General features: G+C 42.2%; 1 protein-coding gene across 1 annotated transcript in view; it reads left to right on the forward strand.

The window, feature by feature from the left end:
* Nucleotides 1-23,207, forward strand: part of EIF4E (eukaryotic translation initiation factor 4E) — a 151,003-nt gene that overhangs the window by 91,796 nt on the left and 36,000 nt on the right. Inside the window, exon 2 of the mRNA XM_050790665.1 lies at nt 10,223-10,248. Within this exon, the coding sequence (XP_050646622.1) occupies nt 10,231-10,248 (18 nt within the window). The 5' untranslated portion in view covers nt 10,223-10,230. The remainder of the gene's footprint in view (nt 1-10,222; nt 10,249-23,207) is intronic.

Genomic DNA, 23,207 nt, shown 5'->3' on the forward strand with positions numbered 1-23,207 from the left:
ACAAGGATGTTAGCAAGCTAAACCTTTGAGGAGAAGCTCAAAGAAATTCATTGTATCTTACAGTCTGGATCTCTTGACCTTGTGATCCACCCGCCTCGGCCTCCCAAAATCCTGGGATTATAGGTGTGAGCCACCACGCCTGGCCAGTACCTTACCAATTTCATCAGCCTGGATGTTATTTCTCTTACAGATAGTCTTCTCCCAGAGAGTAAAACAGCTATTCCCTCTTCATTTCAAATCTACAAAATCAGTGACCACTACATTCTACAGAGTCTGTGTGGTTTTCATTATAGAAGACACATCCATTGGTTTCCAAGTAGTTGACTCTTAAACGATGTGTGAGTTAGCGGTGCTGAGCCCCCCACACAATTGAAAATTCACATATAACTATTTTTAAATTTTTTAAAAATTTAAAACACTTTTTTTTTGAGACAGTGTCTTGCTCTGTTGCTCAGGCTGGAGTGCAGTGGCATGATCTCAGCTCACTGCAACCTCCGCCTCCTGGGTTAAAGCGATTCTCATGCCTCAGGCTCCCAAGTACCTGGGATTAAGGGTCCACGACACCATGCCCAGCTAATTTTTGTATTTTTAGTAAAGACAGGGTTTTGCCATGTTGGCCAGGCTGGTCTCGAACTCCTGGATGTGATCCACCCACCTTGGTCTCCCAAAGTGCTGGGATTATAGGCATGAGATGCCCTGTTGAAAATTCACATATAACTTTTGACTCCCCCAAAACTTAACTATTCACAGCCTACTGTTGACCAGAAGCCTTACCAATAACATAGTCTATCTATTAACACACATATTTTATGCATTCATGACATACCTTTTTCTTAATTTTTTCAGTATTTCTACGCTATGCAGTTTGTGAGTTTTTTCAAATTGTTCTAAATCTCCAAAAAATTTTGCAATATATTTATATTTTAAAAGTCCATGTGTAAATGTGCCCACATAGTTCAAATACGTGTTGTTCAAGGGTAAACTGTATGTAATAGTGTCCTATTAATGTCGCTTAAAACACGTTTAAGGAATTTTGGATCTTCCATTTTTATTTGCTTTTCATGTATTACCTGAACCCCATATATCCTCGCTCAAACAGGAAGGCTAGGATAGTACTTCAGGCTCTGGGTATCAATGTCAAGTCAAACCTGAGTCCGACAGTATTAGAACTGCTTGGGTGTTCCCCTTTACAAAGTATACAATTACACAAGTAAACAGCCAGAGATCATTTTGGGGGAAGAACTGGGGAATCATTAACTCCGTTGCTTGCCACAGTTCCTTTCTTCTGGCACCTAACTTCTTTAATCAATGGATTTTGGGTCTAAAAATTGGCTCAGGTCCAGGAACTTGGCAGGAGATTGTGATGTTTTATTGGTACAACTGCGTATGGCCTCCTTATCATCCATCATTTATTTTTATTTTTTTAAGAGGCTGGGGCTCACCATGCTGCCCAGGTTGGGGGGCTCAGGCAATCCTGCCTTGGCTTCCCAAAATGCTGGGATTACAGATGTGAGCCACTTCACCTGGCCCTTATTTTTATTTATTTATATTTTTTCATAGTACAAATTGAATAGTACCCTTCTTGGCTACCCATCTGTATTGCACCTAGAGACTCCATGTTCTATTAACCATTTCCATAACTCTTCCATATGGGACAGGCCCCTTGGCTACTACATACTTTTCAAAATTACATCAGTATTCTTATCAGTCCTTATTTGTTTTGAGACAGAGTCTCACTCTGTCGCCTAGACTGGAGTGCAGTGGCACAATCTCGGCTTACTGCAATCTCTGCCTCCCAGGTTTAAGTGATTCTCCTGCCTCAGTCTCCTGAATAGCTGGGACTACAGGTGCACACCACCATGCATGGCTAATTTTTGCATTTTTAGTAGAGATGGGGTTTCTCCACGTTGGCCGGCTAGTCTCAAAACGCCAGAGCTCAAGTGATACACCCTCCTCAGCCTCACAGTGTTGGGATTACAGGCGTAAGCCACCACACCCAGCCCTTATCAATCCTTATTGATTCAAAGATTAACAACTAGAGAATCTAGGTGAAGGGTTTCTAAGTGTTTGTTGTATTGTTTCACATTTTTTGTAGATTTCAACATTTCCAAAATAACAGGTAATGCAACAAAGGTAAAGGTTGTGAATAAGTAAATATTGAAACTAGCAACAAGAATCATTAACAATACATTCTTAATTCCTTTAACACCCAACACTGATAAGTTGGCTGTGACATCTTATGCTGATACCACACTTTTGGAGAGCAACATGAATTCCATTATGTATAAACAGTCATAACTATATATCCTATAAACTAATTCTATTGATGAAAAATTATCCTGAGGAAATCATCTAAATAGGAAAACACATTTCTCATAAATGTATGCATTAGAACATTATAATAACATAAGACGGAAATTACCTGAATATGTAACCATTTGGAGCTGATTAAGGGAACTGTGATATATCTACTCAGTAGAATATTCTGAAGCCACTAATGTTACCAATGATGATGTGATGCACCAGGAAGAATACAATATTATTTTTGTACTATTTGTCAAAATGACTGAAGAAACTGGCAAAATATGAATATTGATTTTATGATTTTTATTTTAGATAAAACTACTGTTATATTTCATGATTTCATTATTTGTATTACGGTGCTGTAAGAAAACGTCTTTATTCATAGGAGTTACATGTTGAAGTATTTAGAGGTAAAGGATCATCTTGCCTGCAACTTCCTCGCAAATGGTTCAGAAGTAATGAGATCAAGAGAGGCAATGCAACAAATTAATAATTGGTGAATTTAGAAGGGCTTAGAAGAAGAGTTACTATTACAAGTATTCTGTAAGTTTAAAATTTTTCCAAAAAAAAAGTTTAAAAACTGTTATCCCATCTATAGGGAATGTCCAAAATATTTGCAATAAGATGTCATGCGGAAAAAATGTAGAATTCAAAATTGTTTGTGCAGGCTGGGGGTGACTCATGCATATAACCTCAGAGTTTTAGGAGGCCGAAGCCAGAGGATCTCTTGAGGCCAGGAGTTTGAGACTAGCCTGGGCAACATAACAAGATCTTTTCTCTACAAAAAATTAAAAAAAAAAATAGCCAGGCATGGTGGCACATGTTTGTAGTCTTAACTACCATTCAGGAGGCTGAGGTGGGAGGATTGCTTGAGCCCCAGAGTTAGAGGCTGCAGTAAGCCAGGATTGTGCCATTGCCCTCCAGCCTAGTAGTAGAGGAAGACCCTGTCTCTAAACAAACAAACAAAAACTCTTTGCACCCCATAATTGTAAAAGCATAAAGTGTTGGCACATGGATATATTAGAATAGAAGAGGTTTCCCTTAAAAATTTTTTTTCTTTACTTTTTCTTTTTATTGATTTTCCTTTAAAAATCAAGGTGCTGGCCGGGCGCGGTGGCTCATGTCTGTAATCCCAGCACTTTGGGAGGCTGAGGCGGGTGGATCATGAGGTAGGGAGACTGAAACCATTCTGGCTAACACAGTGAAACCCCGTCTCTACTAAAAATACAAAAAATTAGCCAGGCGTGGTGGCAGGCGCCTGTAGTCCCAGCTACTCATGAGGCTGAGGCAGGAGAATGGCGTGAACCTGGGAGGCGGAGCTTGCAGTAAGCCTAGATAGTGCCACTGCATTCCAGCCTGGGTGACAGAGCGAGACTCTGTCTCAATAAAAACAACAACAACAACAACAAAAAACCAAGGTGCCTTATTAGGCAGTAGGTAGTGCTTCAGTCTCATAAAAATCACCAAGGAAAGAGTAAACAAAAAACTAACTAGAATAATAAAATAATTTTTTACATTCCAATTTTGCTCCAATCTTTTAATTTTCAAGATTCCTTGATCATGTTTGAGTACATCCCATGTTTTTAAGCAATGTCCTGAGTAGGTAATGGGAATTGGTATCTCTCAAACTGTAACATTAAAATAAGGGTTTGCAGTGGCTCACGCCTGTAATCCCAGCACTTTGGGAGGCCGAGGAAGGTGGATCACGAAGTCAGGAGTTCGAGACCAGGCTGGCCATTTGTACTAAAAATACAAAAATTAGCCGGGCGTGGTGGTGCACGCCTGTAGTCCAAGCTACTCAGTAGGCTGAGGCAGGAGTATTGCTTGAACCCAGGAGGCGGAGTGAGCCGAGATTGCACCACTGCACTCCAGCTTAGGCAACAGAGTGACACTTCGTCTCAAAAAAAAAAAAGAAAAAAGTGTTTAAATGAAGCATTAATCATTAATGCAGGTCAAATATTTCAGTGAGCAAGTTTCAGTAGTTTATAACAATTAAAAAGAAATCTGTTAAATGCTAGTATCTGAATTTTATAAAAATAAGTAAATTTATTATTGATGGCAACTAAATGATATCTATAGTTTTTATCATTCAATAGATTCTATCCATTCACTATACTTTTCTGGGTTGTCCTACAGCAAGTACATGTTTTTAACAGTGTCTGTCTTTTGTGCAGTTCCTGTAAGTTTGCTATTAAAATACATTAAGGCTGAGCATGGTGGCTCACACCTGTAATACCAGCACTTTTAGGGGCTGAGGAAGGAGAATCACTTGAGGCCAGGAGTTTGACACCAGCCTGGACAATATAGCGAGGCCTCGTCTCTACGAAAACAATTTAAAAATTAGACAGGTGTGGTGGCACATTCCTTGTAGCCCCAGCTACTTGGAAAGCTGAGGTGGGAAGATCTTTTGAACCCATGAGTACAATGCTGCAGTGAGTTATGATCATGCCACTGCACTCCAACCTGGGTGACAGAGCAAGACCCCATTTAAACTATATTTTAAAAGAGTTCCTAATTCACAGGTCTCCAGTGATATAGTTAGAGTACAAAGAGAGGCTCATGGCAATTCCTGGGGAAGGATGGTCAGTTACCCAGACAATACCTATAGGATAGCATTTCCTCAGAGAATCATCACAGTCTCAGGACTCAGAGAAAATCCAGTCCAGAGGGGTATCTTTCCCTTAGCCAAACTCAGAGGGTAATTATGACAAGCCAACAAAGCAGAAAACCGAATACCATTTTTAAAATGGACTCTGAGCAATGTAACTATTGTGGTCTGAATAGTTATATTTTCTGATCAGCCCTACATGTAAACCAATATGGGAAGATATGTTTATCATATGGTTGCTTGATGAATCTGGAAGTCAAACAAGGTGAATTAGTCGTACGGTTTGTGTCCTCAAGCAACCAACCCCAACAAAGTCCAATGGACCAGAGATTCATATTTTTGTGCCAAGGCACCCTGTCCCTGGGACAATGCTGGAGATGGATTACCAAATATTGTCATTCTAGGTTGTTCTTTTATAGATGTCAAGCAGTCAACTCCCACCTATTAACATATTTCTTTGTTTGAGACACGGTCTTGCTTTCTTACCCAGGGTGGAGTGCAGTGGCACGATCATAGCTCATTGCAGCTTTGATCTCCCGGGATGGCGCAATCCTCCCATCTCAGCCTCCCAGGTAACTAGGACTATAGACATGTGCCACCATGCCTGGCTAATTGCTTTTTATTTTTTGTAGAGACGATGTCTCACCATGTTGCCCAGGCTCATCCTGAACTCCTGGCTTCAAGTTATCTTCCAGCCTCGGCCTCCCAAAGTGCTGGCATTACAGGTATAAGACACCATACCCAGCCTTGAGTTATTTTTAAAGACTGTTGATTTATCCCATATATTTTATTTTTTCAGAATTTCAGTTTTATAAGATAAATTCCTTTTGATAAGTATCTTGTTGTTGGCTCAACATACTACCTACATAAATTTTTCACATACTTTGCAGATTATTTATTTCTGTTTCAATGATCTTTCTTATTATAGGGTCCAATTACCATCTAGTTAATAATATATAGTGGTTAAGAGCTCCAACGATAGAATTGTGTTTTTGTGAAAGTTATTTAAGTTTTTTAAGCTTCAGTTTCCTTATCTGAAAAATAAGTATATCTACCTCAAAATATTGTTTTGAAGATACAATGAGTGCATGTAAATGACTTAACACAGCAACTAGCATATAGTAATTTTCCTACTAGTTCCATTATTAGTTCTGAGACTAATCTTTAAAAAAAATTACATTTGGCCAGGTGCCTGGTAGCTCACGCCTGTAATCCCAGCACTTTGGGAGGCCGAGGCAGGCAGAACACCTGAGGTCAGGAGTTCGAGACCAGCCTGGCCAACATAGTGAAACCCTGTCTCTACTAAAAATACAAAAGTTAGCCAGGTGTGGTGGCACACACCTGTAGTCCCAGCTATTTGGGAGGCTGAGGCAGGAGGATGGCTTGAACTCAGGAGGCAGAGGTTGCAGTGAGCCAAGATCGTGCCACTGCACTCCAGCCTGGGCAACAGAGTGAGACTCCATCTCAGGGGAAAAGAAAAAAATTACGTTTGAGTTTTCCCCAAATATTTTATCGCAATCTATCTACAAATCATCAATGAGCTAATATTTTAGTAGTAGAGGCAATCAACAACTAATTAAATAATGTTTAACAGCAAGTTTAGAGTTAGGGTTATGAACTGGCCTAAAGAAAACCAAAGCAGAGTAAGGGGATAAAGAGTAATGGAAACAGTAATTTAGATAGGGTAATCAAGGAAGTCCTCCTTCAGGAGATCACATTGGAACAGAGGCCTGGATGAAATGAGGGAAGGAAGTATGTGACTCTCCCATTCATTATGTGAATGTGTGCTGGCTGTGGTGCTTGCTAACTGCATCCTTTTGGTTCTTAGTCACACTTCTTTATATGGGTACTGAACTATTTATAATTCTATGACTTAGTACACCAACCAGATTTTACAGTCAGGGAAGGAAGTGCCTGTACTTCCTGTGTCCTTTGAATATCCTCCACTGGTTACATAGTTCCCATTACTAACTTAGTGCTTATTGGATGGTTTCTGGTCAGTTTTGTAAATGAACTTGGAATTACAAGTCCTTTGAAGAGCAATAAAGAATAATGGAGAATAAATAGAGAAATAAAACATACAATTTCAGCTCTGTATATTTAAGATTGGCAAAAACAAAACAAAACAATCACATACATGCATATATAAAAACCTAATCGTTAAATCTTTGACATGGTTGAATCTCAAATAGGCAAAGACACATTAATGGCCATAAAACACATGCAACAAAGTATATACAAAAATGGAGATTTTCCTGAAACTCTGTGCTTGAAAAAAATAAAGAAAAATTGTTAAAAACTATTTAAAAATGGAAATAAACTAAATCATAAAGAATAGAGCATCCATAAGTATTGTAAAAGTATGAGTCTTGATTGACAAGAGGGAGTTTTTTGGTCAACAGAAAACTTAATAAAAATGGAAACTGTTGTTTAAAAAAAGTTTTAAGAACATCACTAGCTTTCAATCCTATAGGTATTTCCTTGCTAATCTCATTGATTTTCTTCTGTTATATAACAGCTTCGTGAAAATAGGACATCTGGCCAGGAATGGTGGCTCATGCCTGCAATCCCAGCACTTTGGGAGGCCCAGGTAGGGGGACCGCTTGAGCCCCGGAGTTTGTGACCAGCCTGGAGAACATAGCTAGACCCCCTGTCTCTGCAAAAAAATAAAAAAATTAGCTAGCCATGGTGGCCCATGCCTAGCTATTTGGGAAGCTAAGGTGGGAGGATCCCTTGAATCCAGAAGGTCAAGGCTGCAGTCCAGCCTGGGTAACAGAGCAACACCAAGAAAGAAAAGAAAAGAAAAGAAAAGAAAAGAAAAGAAAAGAAAGAAAGAAAGAAAAGAAAGAAAGAAAGAAGAAAGAAAGAAAGAAAGAAAGAAAGAAAGAAAGAAAGAAAGAAAGAAAGAAAGAAAGAAAGAAAGAAAGAAAGAAAGAAAGAAAGAAAGAAAGAGAAAGAGGGAGAGAGAGAAAGAAAGAAAGAAAGAAAGAAAGAGAAAGAAAAGAAGGAAGGAAGGAAGGAAGTAGGAAAGGAGGGAGGGAGGGAAGGAGGGAGGGGGAGGGGAGGGAAGGGGGAGGGGGAGGAGAGGGGAGGGGAGGGAAAAGGAAGGGAAGAAGAAAATAGGACACCTATGCTGTCTTTTTCTCTTCAAAGAAGGTAACCTGACACCACTTTTAACCAGCAGAAGATAACAATGCAATCAACGGCATTGTTTTGGATAGTCTAAGTAGCAATAGATAGTCTCTGTAAGTAGAAATCCACTTATTTGTTTATTATTATTATATTTCTTTTGGAGATGGAGTCTCGCTGTATCACCTAGGCTGGAGTGCAGTGGCAGGATCTCAGCTCACTGCAACCTCCATCTCCCAGGTTCAAGTGATTCTCCTGCCTCAGCCTGCTGAGTAGCTGAGATTACAGGCGTGTGCCACCATGCCTGACTGATTTTTGTATTTTTAGTAGAGACAGGGTTTCACCATGTTGGTCAGGCTGGTCTCGAACTCCTCAGGTGATCCTCTTGCCTCGGCCCCCCAAAGTGCTGGGATTACAGGCGTGAGCCACTACGCCTGGCCTGTTAATTCTATCTACTTTAAAACCTAGTAGAGCTAAGCCCACTAGACAAAAGCTTTCATTAATTACTTCTGATATTCAGGTAAACCAAAACATATGAACAGGCAATGACTTTGAGTTCTTATACAGCCTCAATTATGTGTTAGTCAACTCAAGTATCCATTATGTACTCAATAATAGGTATGACACAGCTCTGGACCTCAGTAACACTATAAGCAGACAGGCACAGGCAGCCTGCATATACTCCTTTTCCTGGTGTCAACATTATTTAAAAGCATGGGAAATAATGAGACATTGTCTTCTTCATTAGAACCTTGGGAATCTGCTAGATTTCTTCATCTCTATTTGTTGTATTAGTAGCCAAACTGTGCAAAAACATGGTCTTGAGAAATGATAGCACAGTATCTTAGAGGGAAAGGAAATGTAGGATGTCAGTGTGGGGACAAATTTCTGATTGCCAGTGACGGTTGTGAGCATAACAATAATTTCATGAATATTAAATCCTCTGTTGATGGCAGCTGCAGTTGTAAACGAAAAAAAAAAGGTCCTGATCATTTAAAACCACACTGGTGTACATCATAATCAAAGTAAACATAAGAAAAAAATTTAAACTTTGCTAAAAAAAAAAAAACCAACAAAAAAAAAGCAGCAGCAGCTGATCTTTAGGAAGGCACGCGGTTGCTTATTATGAATCATTTCTAGAGTCCAGTGCATTTTCAAAGCCGGTTACAGTCATTACAAAGTACACCCTTGTGAGGTAAGTGTATCATCACCTTTGTTTCATAAATAAAAAAGCTGAGGCGCCGAACCACTAAGTCACTCGCCTAAGGAGAATGAGTCAATGTCAAGAGGCATAGCTGACCCGGCCTAACGACTCCAGACTATCAGTCCAGGGCTTAGTCAGCGGGGCCCGGAGTGGCTTCCCTGGCTGGCACCTGGACTTAGGCTATTTCTGTGCACGTTAAAGCAGAATATTGGAACGGTTGCGCAGAACTTCCAAGTAATTTTTACTGCCACCCAAGATTTAGCCCTGAGGTCTTAATCTCAGGATTTGGGACAGTAAAAGCTGTCGTCCCCTCTCCCTCATCCAGCCGGTGGCAAGCGGGTACTGCGAGCGGTTCCGTCCGTCCCCTTTCACAGAAATGGCAACGAATGACCACCAGCATTAGCGGAGTCAGGGGACGTGGGAGGGTTGATTGCCTAAACGACTCTGCATCGCCGCCTCTTTTTGAAACTAAGAGAAAATGGTGGGAGGTCAAAAGAAAACTAAATAAACACACAGGCAACTTGTCCTGGGACCTCAACTAAGCAAATGAAGCCTTATTGTGTGTGCTGAGCCTGCAGTTCCCAACCTTCCGGGGAAGATGGGAGGACAGGGCGACAAAGGGCACAGTAGGCATGCCTGGCAGTAAGTGTGACCGCAGCTATCCAGGAGGAAGAGCAGAGGACTGAAACCACCCTCCAGCAAGCGAGCGTCCGCCGCGTTGAGAACCGCGCACCCTACCCATCAGCCACGTGACCGGTCCTTTTTAAAAAAAATTTGCCTTAAAAAAAAAAAAAAAAAGGTGGGGGAGAGACTCCACTTCCCAGAAGCCTCTCGTTACCCACGCAGCCGCAGTCTTGCGCAGGCGCCGCCAGGGCCAAACGGACACGTCCATCACGTGGTCAGTAGCTGGCCAATCCGGTTTGAATCTCACTTTTTTCCTCTTACCCCCCCTTCTGGAGCGGTTGTGCGATCAGATCGATCTAAGATGGCGACTGTCGAACCGGTGAGTATTGCCTTTGGCCCCCACCCCCACGGGTCCCCGCGCTCCGTCCCCCTTCTAACTGGGGGACTCCGCGGGACTGCGTTCCCGGCGCGCACTCTACCCCTTGCCGCCCCCTCCCCCTCATGTTGGACCTGACCTCCCGCGGACAAGTGGGGACGTCCCGGAGGCTGGCCGAGGCGGCGTGTAGCGCACACTTTCTGGTGGGGGCCCGAGAACTGGGGGAGCGGTGTGGGGGAGGGGCGGCGTGGCGCCTCCTGCGGAGCCGCGAGGTGTCTACAGGGTGGAGGGTAGCTGGGGTTCTGGGCTAGTTGTGTGGGGATGGTGTCTTCGTGATGGGAAGGCGCGGGGCCGGCTCCCAGCGAGCACTGGGATCCGCAGGCAGGGTGGGCGGCGAGCCGGCCTGGAGTGAGATGGAGGAGGGAGCCCTGGGGCAGTCTTTCTCTCCCTCCAGAGCCCCAGCCCCGGGGCTCGGGTGCGGGGCGCGCGCACGTCTTCCTTAGACCGGTGGACTGTGGAGCTGGTGGGCGAGTGTTGCCGGAGGGTGGGTTAGGCGGGAGTGGTTCCGCGGCACGCGCGGAGGAGCTTCGACCTCGCTTAGAGGAGTTGAGAGGGGCGAGCGCCTGTTAATCCAACGCGCCGGAGTGTTGCCGGTGTTTGCGCCAGGGGAGGCGAGAAAGGTTGGGGTGGGAAAGAACACTCGAGTGTCACGGTGAAGCTCTCCAAGTAGAATGAGGGATAGTGGTGGTGAGAAGGGGTATCACATTGTCCTCGCCCCTCCATGCTTGGGACTGGGCTGTCATGGAGGAGGGAAGGGGGAGGAGCGAGGCCTACAGATCGCTGTAGCCGGTCGGCTTGCCGGCCGGACCTGCTGCATTTCACACGCGCCGGTCTTCCATTCATTCATCCTTTCCGCGCAGTGCGCACGCCTCTGAGAATGCGAATGGGGCTAGATCCCTCTGTTCTTCCGAGTCTTTATCGCCTGGAAGATTTCTGAGACGCAGTTCATTGGAAATAGAAACTTTTACATTTACTTTTCCATTTGATTTTTTTTTTTTCCTCTATGCTACAGGCTTTCCTTTCAATTTAGGCACCATTTTAAACTTAACTGAAGCAAGCTGGTCCCAGGGTAGGTTTGTAGTTAATCTTTAAGCAGAGGGTATATTTTTTCATAATTTGAGTTTGCCAGGACTGGCTCACTGAAACTTCTGGGCTCTGTTGCCTTTTTAGAAATGACACAGCTAAGTGAAGATATCTTGGGTGCATAATGGAGTTTATTAGCAATCAGAAAACCTTTCACACTCTGGAACCACCTCTAGACTTTGGTTGCAGATACTTTTGTGTATCTTTTCATGGTAGCTTGTGGTTTCGCTAATGGTTTACCAGTTTGCTTTGACTTTTAAAGATTTTTTTTTTTTTTTTTTTTTTTTTTTTTTGAGATGGAGTCTTGCTTTGTCGCCCAGGCTGGAGTGCAGTGGCGTGATCTCGGCTCACTGCAACCTCCGCCTCCCGGGTTCAAGCTATTCTCCTGCTTCAGCTTCCTGAGTAGCTGAATCCGGATTACAGGCGCGCGCCACCTTGCCCGGCTAATTTTTGTATTTTTAATAGAGACGGAGTTCCACCATGTTGGCCAGGCTGGTCTCAAACTCCTGACCTCAAGTGATCCTCCCACCTCGGCCTCCCAAAGTGCTGGGATTACAGGCGTGAGCCACCGCGCCCGGCACTTTTAAAGACTTTAGTGAAACAATTTCAAAAACTCTTATAGACTACACAAAGGCTTATTTTTCATTGCGTTGGTGTAAACTATCCTTACCTTTTTGTCAGAATTCAAGGCAGCGTTTCTGCTTGCTTGCTTGCTTGCTTGTTTTTTTATTGGCACCAGTTTTCATTTATGTTCCTGGGAATTAGATTGAAAAACTCTTAAGTTGTTGCTACAGATAACTGACTTTAGAACATTAATGTTACATAACACTAATGAAGGATAGGTATGTAAAATATAAATTTTAAACCCCTTTGACAGGTTTTGATGTCCACTTTTGTCTAGATCTGTTCCTATCCCACTATACTAGTGTCAGTAAAAAGCATTACATCTGGTAATAGGGGCAAGGCTACAAGACTGTAAACTATAAAATAATAAGGAATTCTGTGAGGTTTCTGTCACATTTAGGTCCCTTGAGTTTTGCAGAGTTTATGCAGTTTTGTTTCAGGAGCACAGAACAGAACTGCAAAGTGATGAAGGACTATATTTTGAGTTAGTAAATATTAATAGCTCCTGATATATCCAGGGTGTTGTAGCAAGTGTTCTTTAGGATACAAAGTTATACAAGATGTGAGTCTATACCTTGTTGAATGTAAACCCTTAAGGAACTTAATTCCTAGGGATGTGGTCAGTGATACAGTATTTGTTCTGGTGCAGACTTTGGGAGATTTGGATGTTACCTTTAAATTTGGGGAGTAGGGGAACCTAAAAACAAAGTGTGCGAAGGTGGAAACCAAAGTATTTTGAGAATATATAAGAGTATCGAAGTGTTTATTTTTAGTGAGAAATGAATTTTTTTTTTTTTTTTTTTTTTTTTGAGTTTTGCTCTTGTTGCCCAGGCTGGAGTGTAATGGCGCTATCTTGGCTCACCGCAGCTTCCGCCTCTTGGGTTCAAGCAATTCTCCTGCCTCAGCCTCCCGAGTAGCTGGGATTACAGGCATGTGCCACCACGCCTGGCTAATTTTGTACTTTTAGTAGAGACGAGGTTTCTCCATGTTGGTAAGGCTGGTCTTCAACTCCCAACCTTGGGTGATCTGCCTGTCTTGGCCTCCCAAAGTGCTGGGATTACAGGCGTGAGCTACTGCGCTCGGCCTGAAAAATTTTAGTACTTTTAATATACCCTTTTCCACAGGTTAGTTATGTAGAATTATTTTCATCAGTCGGATTTGGTGTGTGGAGGGTGGAGGGTCTTGCTCTGTTGCTGGGGCTGGAGTGCAGTGGTGCGATCGTAGCTCACTGCAGCCTCACACTCCTGGGCTCAAGAGATGCTCCCATCTCAGCCTCTCGTGTAGCAGGCACTACAGGCGCGGGCCAGCACGCCCGGATAATTTTTAAACTTTTTGTAGAGATGGAATCTCGCGATGGTTACCCAGGCTGGTCTCAAACTCCTGGACTCAAGTGATCCTCCCACCTTGGCCTCTCAATGTGTTGAGTTACAGGCGTGAGCCACCAAGCCTGGCCTGGATTTTTTTTTGAAGCAACTGATTAGGATTGGATTGTGCTTGAGATACCCCTCCTGAAGGCTGTGAAAGTCATGTTTTTTCTTACTTCAGCTAGCTTGTGAGCTTCCATAATGCTTTTCTGCTGTGCATAATCATGAACACTTAAAAAGAGCCAAGGGATTTTCCTGCTTATCCCATCATTCATAGGTATCTGGATGATTTTTTTCTATGGACATTGCATAAAATATAATTTTCAGTTTGATATTATTGTGTGGTTTTCTCTTTGTATGAGTTCAGTTACATGAAGATGTGGCCCACAAATATTAAATTTGTTGAGAAGCTTGAAAGGGAAAATTAAGGGAAACATTTTACCTCTTAACAGATAATTTGGCAAAAATTTGAACATTAGGACAAACAATACTCTGCTGTTACTCTGTTGGCATTTGAATTGTGGCTGGGTCAAAATTAGGTTTAATATTAGTCTGTGAAAATGGCAAGACCATCTTACCTCCAGTGGGTCGTGTTTCTTTGTAGCTTTATCTTCATTCTACATCCTTCATTATTAGAATTTAAAAAGTTTTTTTGACTTATTCTTTTTGAGGTAAGATATTAATTTTGGTTTCTTTAGCTTAATTGAAGGTATATAATTTTACTTGTTTTTACATTGTAGCTCTTGAATTTTTTAAAACCACACTAATTTTGTAAGTGAATCAACTTGGACAATCAGCTGATCTAATGCTTCCTTTTTTTATACTTTGGAAACATGCTCTGTACTACATAGTTTATTAATAAGAGTAAATAAGGCTTAAATACATGTTGACAAATATATGTTGTGCTATATAATTCATATTAATGAACTATTGAATGCCAACCAGACTGTGCAAAATAGCGGGCTTTTTGCTTAATGAAAGAAACCATTATATCAAAGTTTCTCGATAATCCACGTAAATTTGGCGCTGGTGTTCATATTCCAGATTTCTTCAATTAAAAGAAAAAACTGTAATCTCAGCACTTTGGGAGGCCAAGGCAGGTGGGGATCACTTGAGGTCAGGTGTTCAAGACCAGCCTGGCCAACATGGTGAAACCCTGTCTCTACTAAAAATACAAAAATTAGCCAGGCGTGGTGGCAGGCGCCTGTAAACCCAGCTACTGGAGAGGCCGAGGCAGGAGAATCACTTGAACCTGGAGGCGGAGGTTGCAGTGAGCTGAGATGGTGCCACTGTACTCCAGCCTGGGCGACAGAGCAAGACTCCATCAAAAAGAAAAACAAACAAACAAACAAACAAATTTCATACTTCATTTTATAATCTGAGTTAATGAGCATGATTATTAGAGAAATTCAATGTGGACACACAGTTTACACACAGAAGTGGCACAAGGGATAATATGCAAAATGAATTATGTAAGTTTACTCTAATTTGGACAGAAAACTGTAGGGAAAAAACATTTAAGTAAAATATTGTTTAATTTACATAAGAATATGGGCCGGGTGCGGTGGCTCACACCTGTAATCCCAGCCCTGTGGGAGGCCGAGGCAAAATCACCAGGTCAGTAGTTCGAGACCAGCCTGATCAACATGGTGAAACCCCATCTCTACTAAAAATACAAAACTTAGCTGGGCGTGGTGATGCGTGCCTGTAATCCCAGCTACTCAGGATGCTGAGGCAGAAGTGCTTGAACTCGGGAGGTGGAGGTTGTAATGAGCTGAGATTGCGCCACTGCACTCCGACCTGAGTGACAGAGTAAGACTCTGTCTCAAAAAAGAAAAAAAAAGGTTTCGTTAATCTATTAGTACTGTTGAGTTGCACCATCTTAGTCATAGAGACTTTTTGGAGAAGTGGAAATGAGCATGGGTTGTAGTCTTATTTTAATATCTGAGTGATCTTGAAGACTGAAATTTCTAAGTCAGCTGAAAGTTGGAATAAGATATCTTAGTTATTTCGATATTTTTGTTGTTGTTGTTGTTGTTGTTGTTTTTGAGACGGAGTTTGGCTCTTCTTGCCCAGGCTGGAGTGCAGTGGCACAATCTCAGCTCACTACAACCTCCACCTCCTGGGTTCAAGCGAGGAGGTACCTCAGCCTCCCTAGTAGCTGGGATTACAGGCATGCACCACCACGCCCGGCCATTTTGTATTTTTAGTGGAGACAGGGTTTCTCCATGTTGGTCAGGCTGGTCTTGAACTCCCTGCCTCAGGTGATCAGACTTCCTTGGCCTCCCAGAGTGTTGGGATTACAAGCTTGAGCCACCACGCCCGGTTGATTTCAATTTTTTTTTTTTTTTTTTTCTTGAGACGGAGCCTTGCTCTGTCACCTAGGCTGGAGTGCAGTGGCGCAATCTCGGCTCACTGCAAGCTCTGCCTGCTGGGTTCACGCCATTCTCCTGCCTCGGCCTCCGGAGTAGCTGGGACTACAGGCGCCTGCCACTATGCACGGCTGATTTTTTTGTATTTTTAGTAGAGATGGGGTTTCACCATGTTAGCCAGGATGGTCCCAATCTCCTGATCTCGTGATCCGCCTGTCTCGGCCTCCCACAGTGCTGGAATTACAGGCTTGAGCCACTGCGACCGGCCCGATTTCGATTTTTAAATGCATTATTCAAAGGTGACAGTTTGTCAACTGTAAGGGACTAAAGTTGACATTCCATGAATGTTTTACATTCATGTATATCCATGGATTTACATACTATTTTCCCTCTTTTCTAGGAAATTCACATCGCTGCTTTTAAATTATTAATCCTTAGCCATTAGCAAGAAATGCAAAGTCTGTGACTCACAATCCTCAGATGTTCTTCCGACTCCTATCCCTACCATAAAATCACTAGTGTTCCTTCAAAAGTCCCTAATCGTGTCTCCAGAAAAAGAAAGGGGCTGGGCTTGGTGGCTCATACATGTAATCTGAGGCTTTGAGAGATGAAGGCAGGAGGATCACTTGAGCCCGGAGACCAGCCTGGCCAACATGGCAAGACCCTGTCTCTCCAAAAAAATAAAAAATTAGCTGGATGTGGTGGTGTGCCCCTGTGTCCTAGCCACTCAGGAGGCTGAAATGGGAGGATCCCTTGAGCTTGGGAGGTTAAAGCTGCAGTGAGCTGTTATCACACCACTGCACTCCAACCTGGGTGACAGAAAGAGACCCTATCTCACCAAAAAGAAAAATAAAAGGATTCTTGTGTGTGTGTGTGTGTGTGTGTGTGTGTGTGTGTGTCTAAAATACTAATAGTCATTTCTGGGCACTTCGAGAACCTGAGAATGTGGTCAGAAATATAAGTGTTGTTGTTTTTTTTTCCTTTCCCCAGTTGGAATTTTTGATATATTATTCCATAGAAACAATAGGAAAATGGGCCGGGCGTGGTGGCTCACACTTGTAATCCCAGCACTTTGGGAGGCCAAGGTGGGCAGATCACCTGAGGTCGGGAATTCGAGACCAGCCTGACCAGCATGGAGAAACCCTGTCTCTACTTTAAAAAATTACAAAATTAGCCGGGTATGGTGGCACATGCCTGTAATCCCAGCTTCTCGGAAGGCTGAGGCAGAAGAATCTCTTGAACCTGGGAGGTGGAGGTTGCCGTGAGCCAAGATCTGCTATTGCACTCCAGCCTGGGCAAGAAGAGGGAAACTCCGTCTCAAAAAAAAAAAAGAAAAAGAAACAATAGGAAAATGAAGTTTAGTCATACTATATTCAGTAAGTTTCTGTGGAATCATTAAAAATCTAGCCAGCATTGGATTTATAGGGATATGGAATTAAGGGTATGGATTTATAGTTGTAAACAACCAATTAAAAATAAATTCTTATAAACATACCTTGTTTGTAACAGCTATTTTTAATGCAGAAAGATCGTTATTTGTAATTGCTACACATAGCACTTATTCTGTGTTAAGTACCACACTAAATGCTTTACCATATATTAACTCATTTAATTCTTAACAGTACAGATAAAGTCATTATGTGACTAACTTGCTCCAAGTGGTGGGGTGGAGTTTAAACTAACGCAGCCGAAGTGCAGAGTGTATGTTCTTAACCATTGCACTGTCTTTCCAGTAGGCATGTAATGTGCTTTGCTTGGGTGACTTCAGAAGGGGAGATGAGTTTTGATAAGCTTACTATGTGTTTTGCTACAGCTATAAAATAAAATGTGTGGACATTTATTTTTAGGCCCCGTTATATTACAGTGTTAGATAACAAAAACACATAATCTTGAGGACTAAACCAAGCAATTACACCAATCGTATTTTAGTAACTGATTGAAAACTTTGTGGATAGATTTCTAAAGAAAGTGGGTGGACACTTACTTTCTCCTCCTTTCTAATTTGATTTCTGGCATTTGCTAGTTTGTATGATTTCCCAGTTAAAATATTTTGCTAGTGAAAAAAGTTTGAGTACATTTTTTTTTTGAGACGGAGTCTCGCTCTGTCCCTCAGGCTGGAGTGCAGTGGCGCGATCTCGGCTCACTGCAAGCTCCGCCCCCCGGCGTCACGCCATTCTCCTGCCTCAGCCTCCCGAGTAGCTGGGACTATAGGCGCCCACCACCACGCCCGGCTCATTTTTTTTGTATTTTTAGTAGAGAAGGGGTTTCACCATGTTAGACAGGATGGTCTCGATCTTCTGACCTCGTGATCCACCCATCTCGGCCTCCCAAAGTGCTGGGATTACAGGCGTGAGCCACGGTGCCCTGCCGTTTTAGTACATTTTTTAAAGTTTGTGGATTTTGGATTTATTCTAGACTCAACTACCTTAGTACTTTCAGTAATTTTGGTGGTAGGTCTGGCAAAGGGTAAAACAGTTGTTTCGGAAAAGTTTAAGCCAAAATGTGCACATACATGTTTCTTTGTGTGTTTTAAGCTTGTTACTACAAAATGTTATACAGAAATTAATTGTAATTTTTTTCTGTGCTCTGCTCATTACTGTCATTGTAATCTCTACCGAAAATACAAAAATTAGCCAAGCGTGGTCGTGGGTGCCTGTAGTCCCAGCAACTCGTGAGGCTGAGGCAAGAGAATGGCTTGAACCTGGGAGGTGGAGGTTGCAGTGAGCCGAGATGGTGCCATTGCACTCCAGCCTGGGCAACAAGAGTGAAACTCCGTCTCCAAAAAAAAAAAAAAAAAAAAAATGTTTTAGCATGTATTACATAAAATACATAGGTTTACAAAGGAAACCAATTATGCTGAAGTACAAGGATTGAATTAGCATGAATCATATTAAGGACATTATCTGGGACAGGCTAAGTTCTGTTTAATGTGAAAAACCTATATCCTGTCTGTCTTCCCCAGCTACCTCATTCCCCTTTCCAAATTGCCCAGTTACAGTTTTTTGAGGATTCTACTAGAAAAAGGCTGTCCAGGAGAATTTCCTGAGATAATGGAAAGGGTCTTTTTTACTGTCCAATACAGTAGCCACTAGATGGTAATTGAGCATTTGGATATTGTGGCTTGTGCAACCAAGGAAATACGTTTTAAACTTTATTTAATATTAATAATTAACCACATGTAGGTAATAACCACCAAATTGTGCAGTATGGTCTCAGAATCTAGAAATTCTGGCCAGGCATGGTGGCTCACGCCTGTAATCTCAGCACGTTGGGAGGCCGTGGTAATTGGATCACTTGAGGTCAGGAGTTTGAGACTAGCCTGGCCAGCATGGTGAAACCCCATCTCTATTAAAAATACAAAAATTTGCTGGGTGTGGTGGCACGTGCTTGTATTCCCAGCTCCTTAGGAGGCTGAGATAGGAGAATTGCTTGAACCTGGGAGGCGGAGGTTGCAGTGAGCCAAGATTGCGCCACTGCATTCCAGCCTGGGTGATAGAGCAAGACTCCATCTCAAAAAAAATAAAAAAAGAAAGAATCCAGAAATTCTGGTGTGTGCAAACGTATGTATGCATATTGTATTTAGTTCACCTTTATAAGGTGTAACTGTGTATGTCCAATTTGGTTAGATACATTATTCTATCCTAGAAAAGCTTCTTGTTGCTTTGTATTTTAATCTTTCAAAGACAGTTATTTACTCTTGTATAGAATCAGAATTGTTCTGTGGGTTAATTTTTTTTTTTTTGCTAGTCTTTTTTTTGTTTTTGTTTTGAGATGGAGTCTCACTCTGTTGTCAGGCTGGAGTACTGTGGCATGATCTCGGCTCACTGCAACCTCCACCTCCCAGGTTCAGATGACTCCTGCCTCAGCCTCCCAAGTAGCTGGGACTACAGGCGTGTGCCACCACTGCCAACTAATTTTTGTATTTTTAGTAGAGACAGCATTTCACCATGTTGGCCAGGATGGTCTTGATCTCTTGACCTCATGATCTACCTGCCTCAGCCTCCCAAAGTGCTGGGATCACAGGCAAGAGCCACCACATCCGACCTTTTTGCTAGTTTTTTAAATGTGTGTGTAAATAGGCAGTACTTTACGTTGTTCAAAACTCAAGTCTTATGCAATAGTACACAGTCTCCTCAATTTGATCTCTGTCCAGGCAGATGACCTAGAGACAACCAGCATTGTCAATTGTTTAACTTTATTTAATAGAGATTTGTGCATATACAGCAAATATATATATTTGTAAAAAGTAAATAGTAGCCAGCTATGTGCACTTTTCTGGCACATTGTGTTTTTTCACTTAATATGTCTTGTAGAGCATTACATATCAACACATAACGTTTTCACTTCTTTTTTCTGATGGTATATATTATACTATATGGTTTTAACATAATTATTTCTATATTAATATTTAGGTCATTTCCAACCATTTACTATTTCAAACATTACTGGGATGAATGAACTTCTCCCTGTATCATTCCATACATGAGATAGTATATCTATAAAGTAGATGTTTTGACAACAAATTGAAAAATTTTAAACTCTGTTGGTCAGATAAAACACTTTTGCAACTATAGTTGGTTTCCCAGCTACAATTTTTTTTTAGAACTTCTCCCTTTTTCAAAATAATGAAATGTTTATATGTAAAAAACGAAGTATAAAATAGGTATGTAAGTTTTCTTGTATCTTTTTTTTTTCCCCCGAAACGGAGCTTTGCTCTTGCCCAGGCTGGAGTACAATGATGCGATCACAGCTCACTGCAACCTCTGCCTCCTGGGTTCAAGCAATTCTCCTGCTTCAGCCTCCCGAGGAGCTGGATTACAGGTGCCCGCCACCACGTCCAGCTAATTTTTTGTGTTTTTAGTAGAGACAGGGTTTCATCATGTTGGCCAGGCTGGTCTCGAACTCCTGATCTCAGGTAATCCACCCACTTTGGCCTCCCAAAGTGCTGGGATTACAGGTGTGAGCCACCACGCCTGGCAAAAAAAAATTTTTTTTGAGCCAGGGTCTCACTGTTGCCCAGACTGGAGTGCAGTGGCGTGTTCTCTGCTCACTGCAACCTCCGCCTCCCAGGTTGAAGCAATCCTCCTGCCTCAACCTCCCAAGTAGCTAGGAATAGAGGTGTGCGCCACCATGCCCAGCTGATTTTTGCATTTTTAGTAATGATGGAGTTTCATCGTGTTGACCAGGCTGGTCTCAAAACTCCTGGGCTCAAGCAGTCCTACTGCCTTGGCGTCTTAAAGTGCTGTGATTACAGGTGTGAGCCATCACACCTGCCAGGTTTTAGAGTAGTAAACTGAAGACCTGTGTACCATGACCTAGGACATCATAGCAGCATTTCAACTTTTTTTAATACTCCGTGATCCCATTATTGTATCTTTGGCCCCTCCTCCATCTTCTTTTCCGATTTTTGAGTCAAGCATTCCCTTGCTTTTTGTTTTTTCTACACTAATCTCCCATATATGTATCTTTCACCTATGTGTTTAGTTTTGAAAAAACTAAAAAGCTAGATGTCTAAGGGAAAGATAGTATTGCCACTGTTGATGAAGGCTCATAAAAAATGATAATCTGAACACAGTTTCTGGTTTATAGTTTGGCTTCAGCTTCCTAGAATTTCTACTAGAGCCCTTTTTGGGGAAACCAGTGGGCATGATCATGAACATGTCCTGGGAAACATACGATTTATAGTTGTTATCTGGTGAGGCTGTTTTGTGGGCCAGGCAAAGAATCTTCAGTAAGAGAGTAGTCTTTGGGAATATGCTGCTCTGTATCTTGTTTTAAGATTGAATTAAAGCTGAACTCTTCTGATGTAAAGAAAGTTATCTAATATGGTTAGCAGGACATAAAAGAGAGAAGTGGAACTTCATGAACACATGGTCAAACAGAGATAATAGTCTGGGCTGGACACTTGAGCATTTGGGTTTTGTGTGTGTGTGTGTGTTTAGAAAAGGTAGAATAATAGGCATTTTAATCGTAACAGCCATTAAATCACATTGCTCCAATCACATTCACCTGAATCACACTGCTCCAGTCTGGACTGTTGCCCTTTATATATGGTAAACATTTGTCTTCTCTGGATCTCCTTTTACCATGTTCCTGATTCTTTCATTTGACTTTTGTGTTCCACCCTTCCATTTGCTGTGCCCTTTATCTTCCTGTTATTTGGTTTCTTGTCTCACTTGGGTGGGCCACATCCCCAGCAGTTTTTTGAGAAAAAGTACATAGTAAAAAAATGTTTGAAACCTTGAATATTAAGTGTCATACCTGTAGTTTGGCTGGACATAGAATTCTTCAGGATTCTGAAGTCATGTTTCATGGACTTCTGTTGTAGCTACTGATGAGTCTGAAATTATTCTGGTAGCTAAAAATTACTTTTTAGTGTGATCTGTTCATCTCTCACCCTCCCTAGAATTTGTAGACTCTTTCTTGTCCCTATTTCACAATGATATACCTTAGATAAGTTTGTTTTCATCATTGTACTGTGTACTTATTGGGCGTGTTTTTTTTTTTTTTGGAGACGGAGTCTCCCTCAGTCGCCCAGGCTGGAGTGCAGTGGCGCGATGATCTCAGCTCACTGCAAGCTCCGCCTCTGGGTTCACGCCATTCTCCTGCCTCAGCCTCCCAAGTAGCTGGGACTACAGGCGCCCGCCGCCACGCCCGGCTGATTTTTTGCGTTTTTAGTAGAGACGGGGTTTCACCGTGTTAGCCAGGATGGTCTCGATCTCCTGACCTCGTGATCCGCCCGCCTTGGCCTCCCAAAGTGCTGGGATTACAGGCGTGAGCCACCGCGCCTGGCCTTATTGGGTGTTTTAAAATGGCAACTCATGTCCATCACTTCTCATAGGTTTATTAGTGATTCTCCTCTCTTTTCTCTTTGAAACAGTTGCTCAGATATTAGATCTCTTGGATTAGTTCTCTGGAAAATTTCATTTATTTTTCAACCTTCATTTTAAATTTCCATTCATTTTGAAATTCCAGGTATTTATTTTCTCCCTCCCGTCCTCCTTCCTTTTTTTTTTTTTTTGTCCTCTGAATGTTCATTTTTATAGCTTCCTATAATTGTTATATACATGCAAAATCTTAACTTATTCCTTTGAGTATGTAGACATGTGTTTTTGAGACAGAGCCTCACTCTGTTGCCCAGGCTGGAGTGCAGTGGCACCAGCTTGGCTCACTGCAACCTCTGCCTCCTAGGTTCAAGTGATTATCCCACCTCAGCCTAGCTAGGATTACAGGCGCCAACCACTATACCCAGCTAATTTTTATGTTTTTAGTAGAGACGAGTTTTCACTGTGTTGGCCAGGCTGGTCTCAAACTCCTGACCTCAGGGAATCTGCCCATCTTGGCCTCCCAAAGTGCAGGGATTACAGGCCTGAGCAGAAGCAAAGTTTTAAAAAGGAAGAGCAAAGGCGAATGGGGAACTTACCATATCATGAAGAAAAACATTGTTAAAAGTAATGGC

Source organism: Macaca thibetana, chromosome 5 (genome assembly GCF_024542745.1).
Source record: "Macaca thibetana thibetana isolate TM-01 chromosome 5, ASM2454274v1, whole genome shotgun sequence".
In the NCBI taxonomy this organism is placed as follows: domain Eukaryota; kingdom Metazoa; phylum Chordata; class Mammalia; order Primates; family Cercopithecidae; genus Macaca; species Macaca thibetana.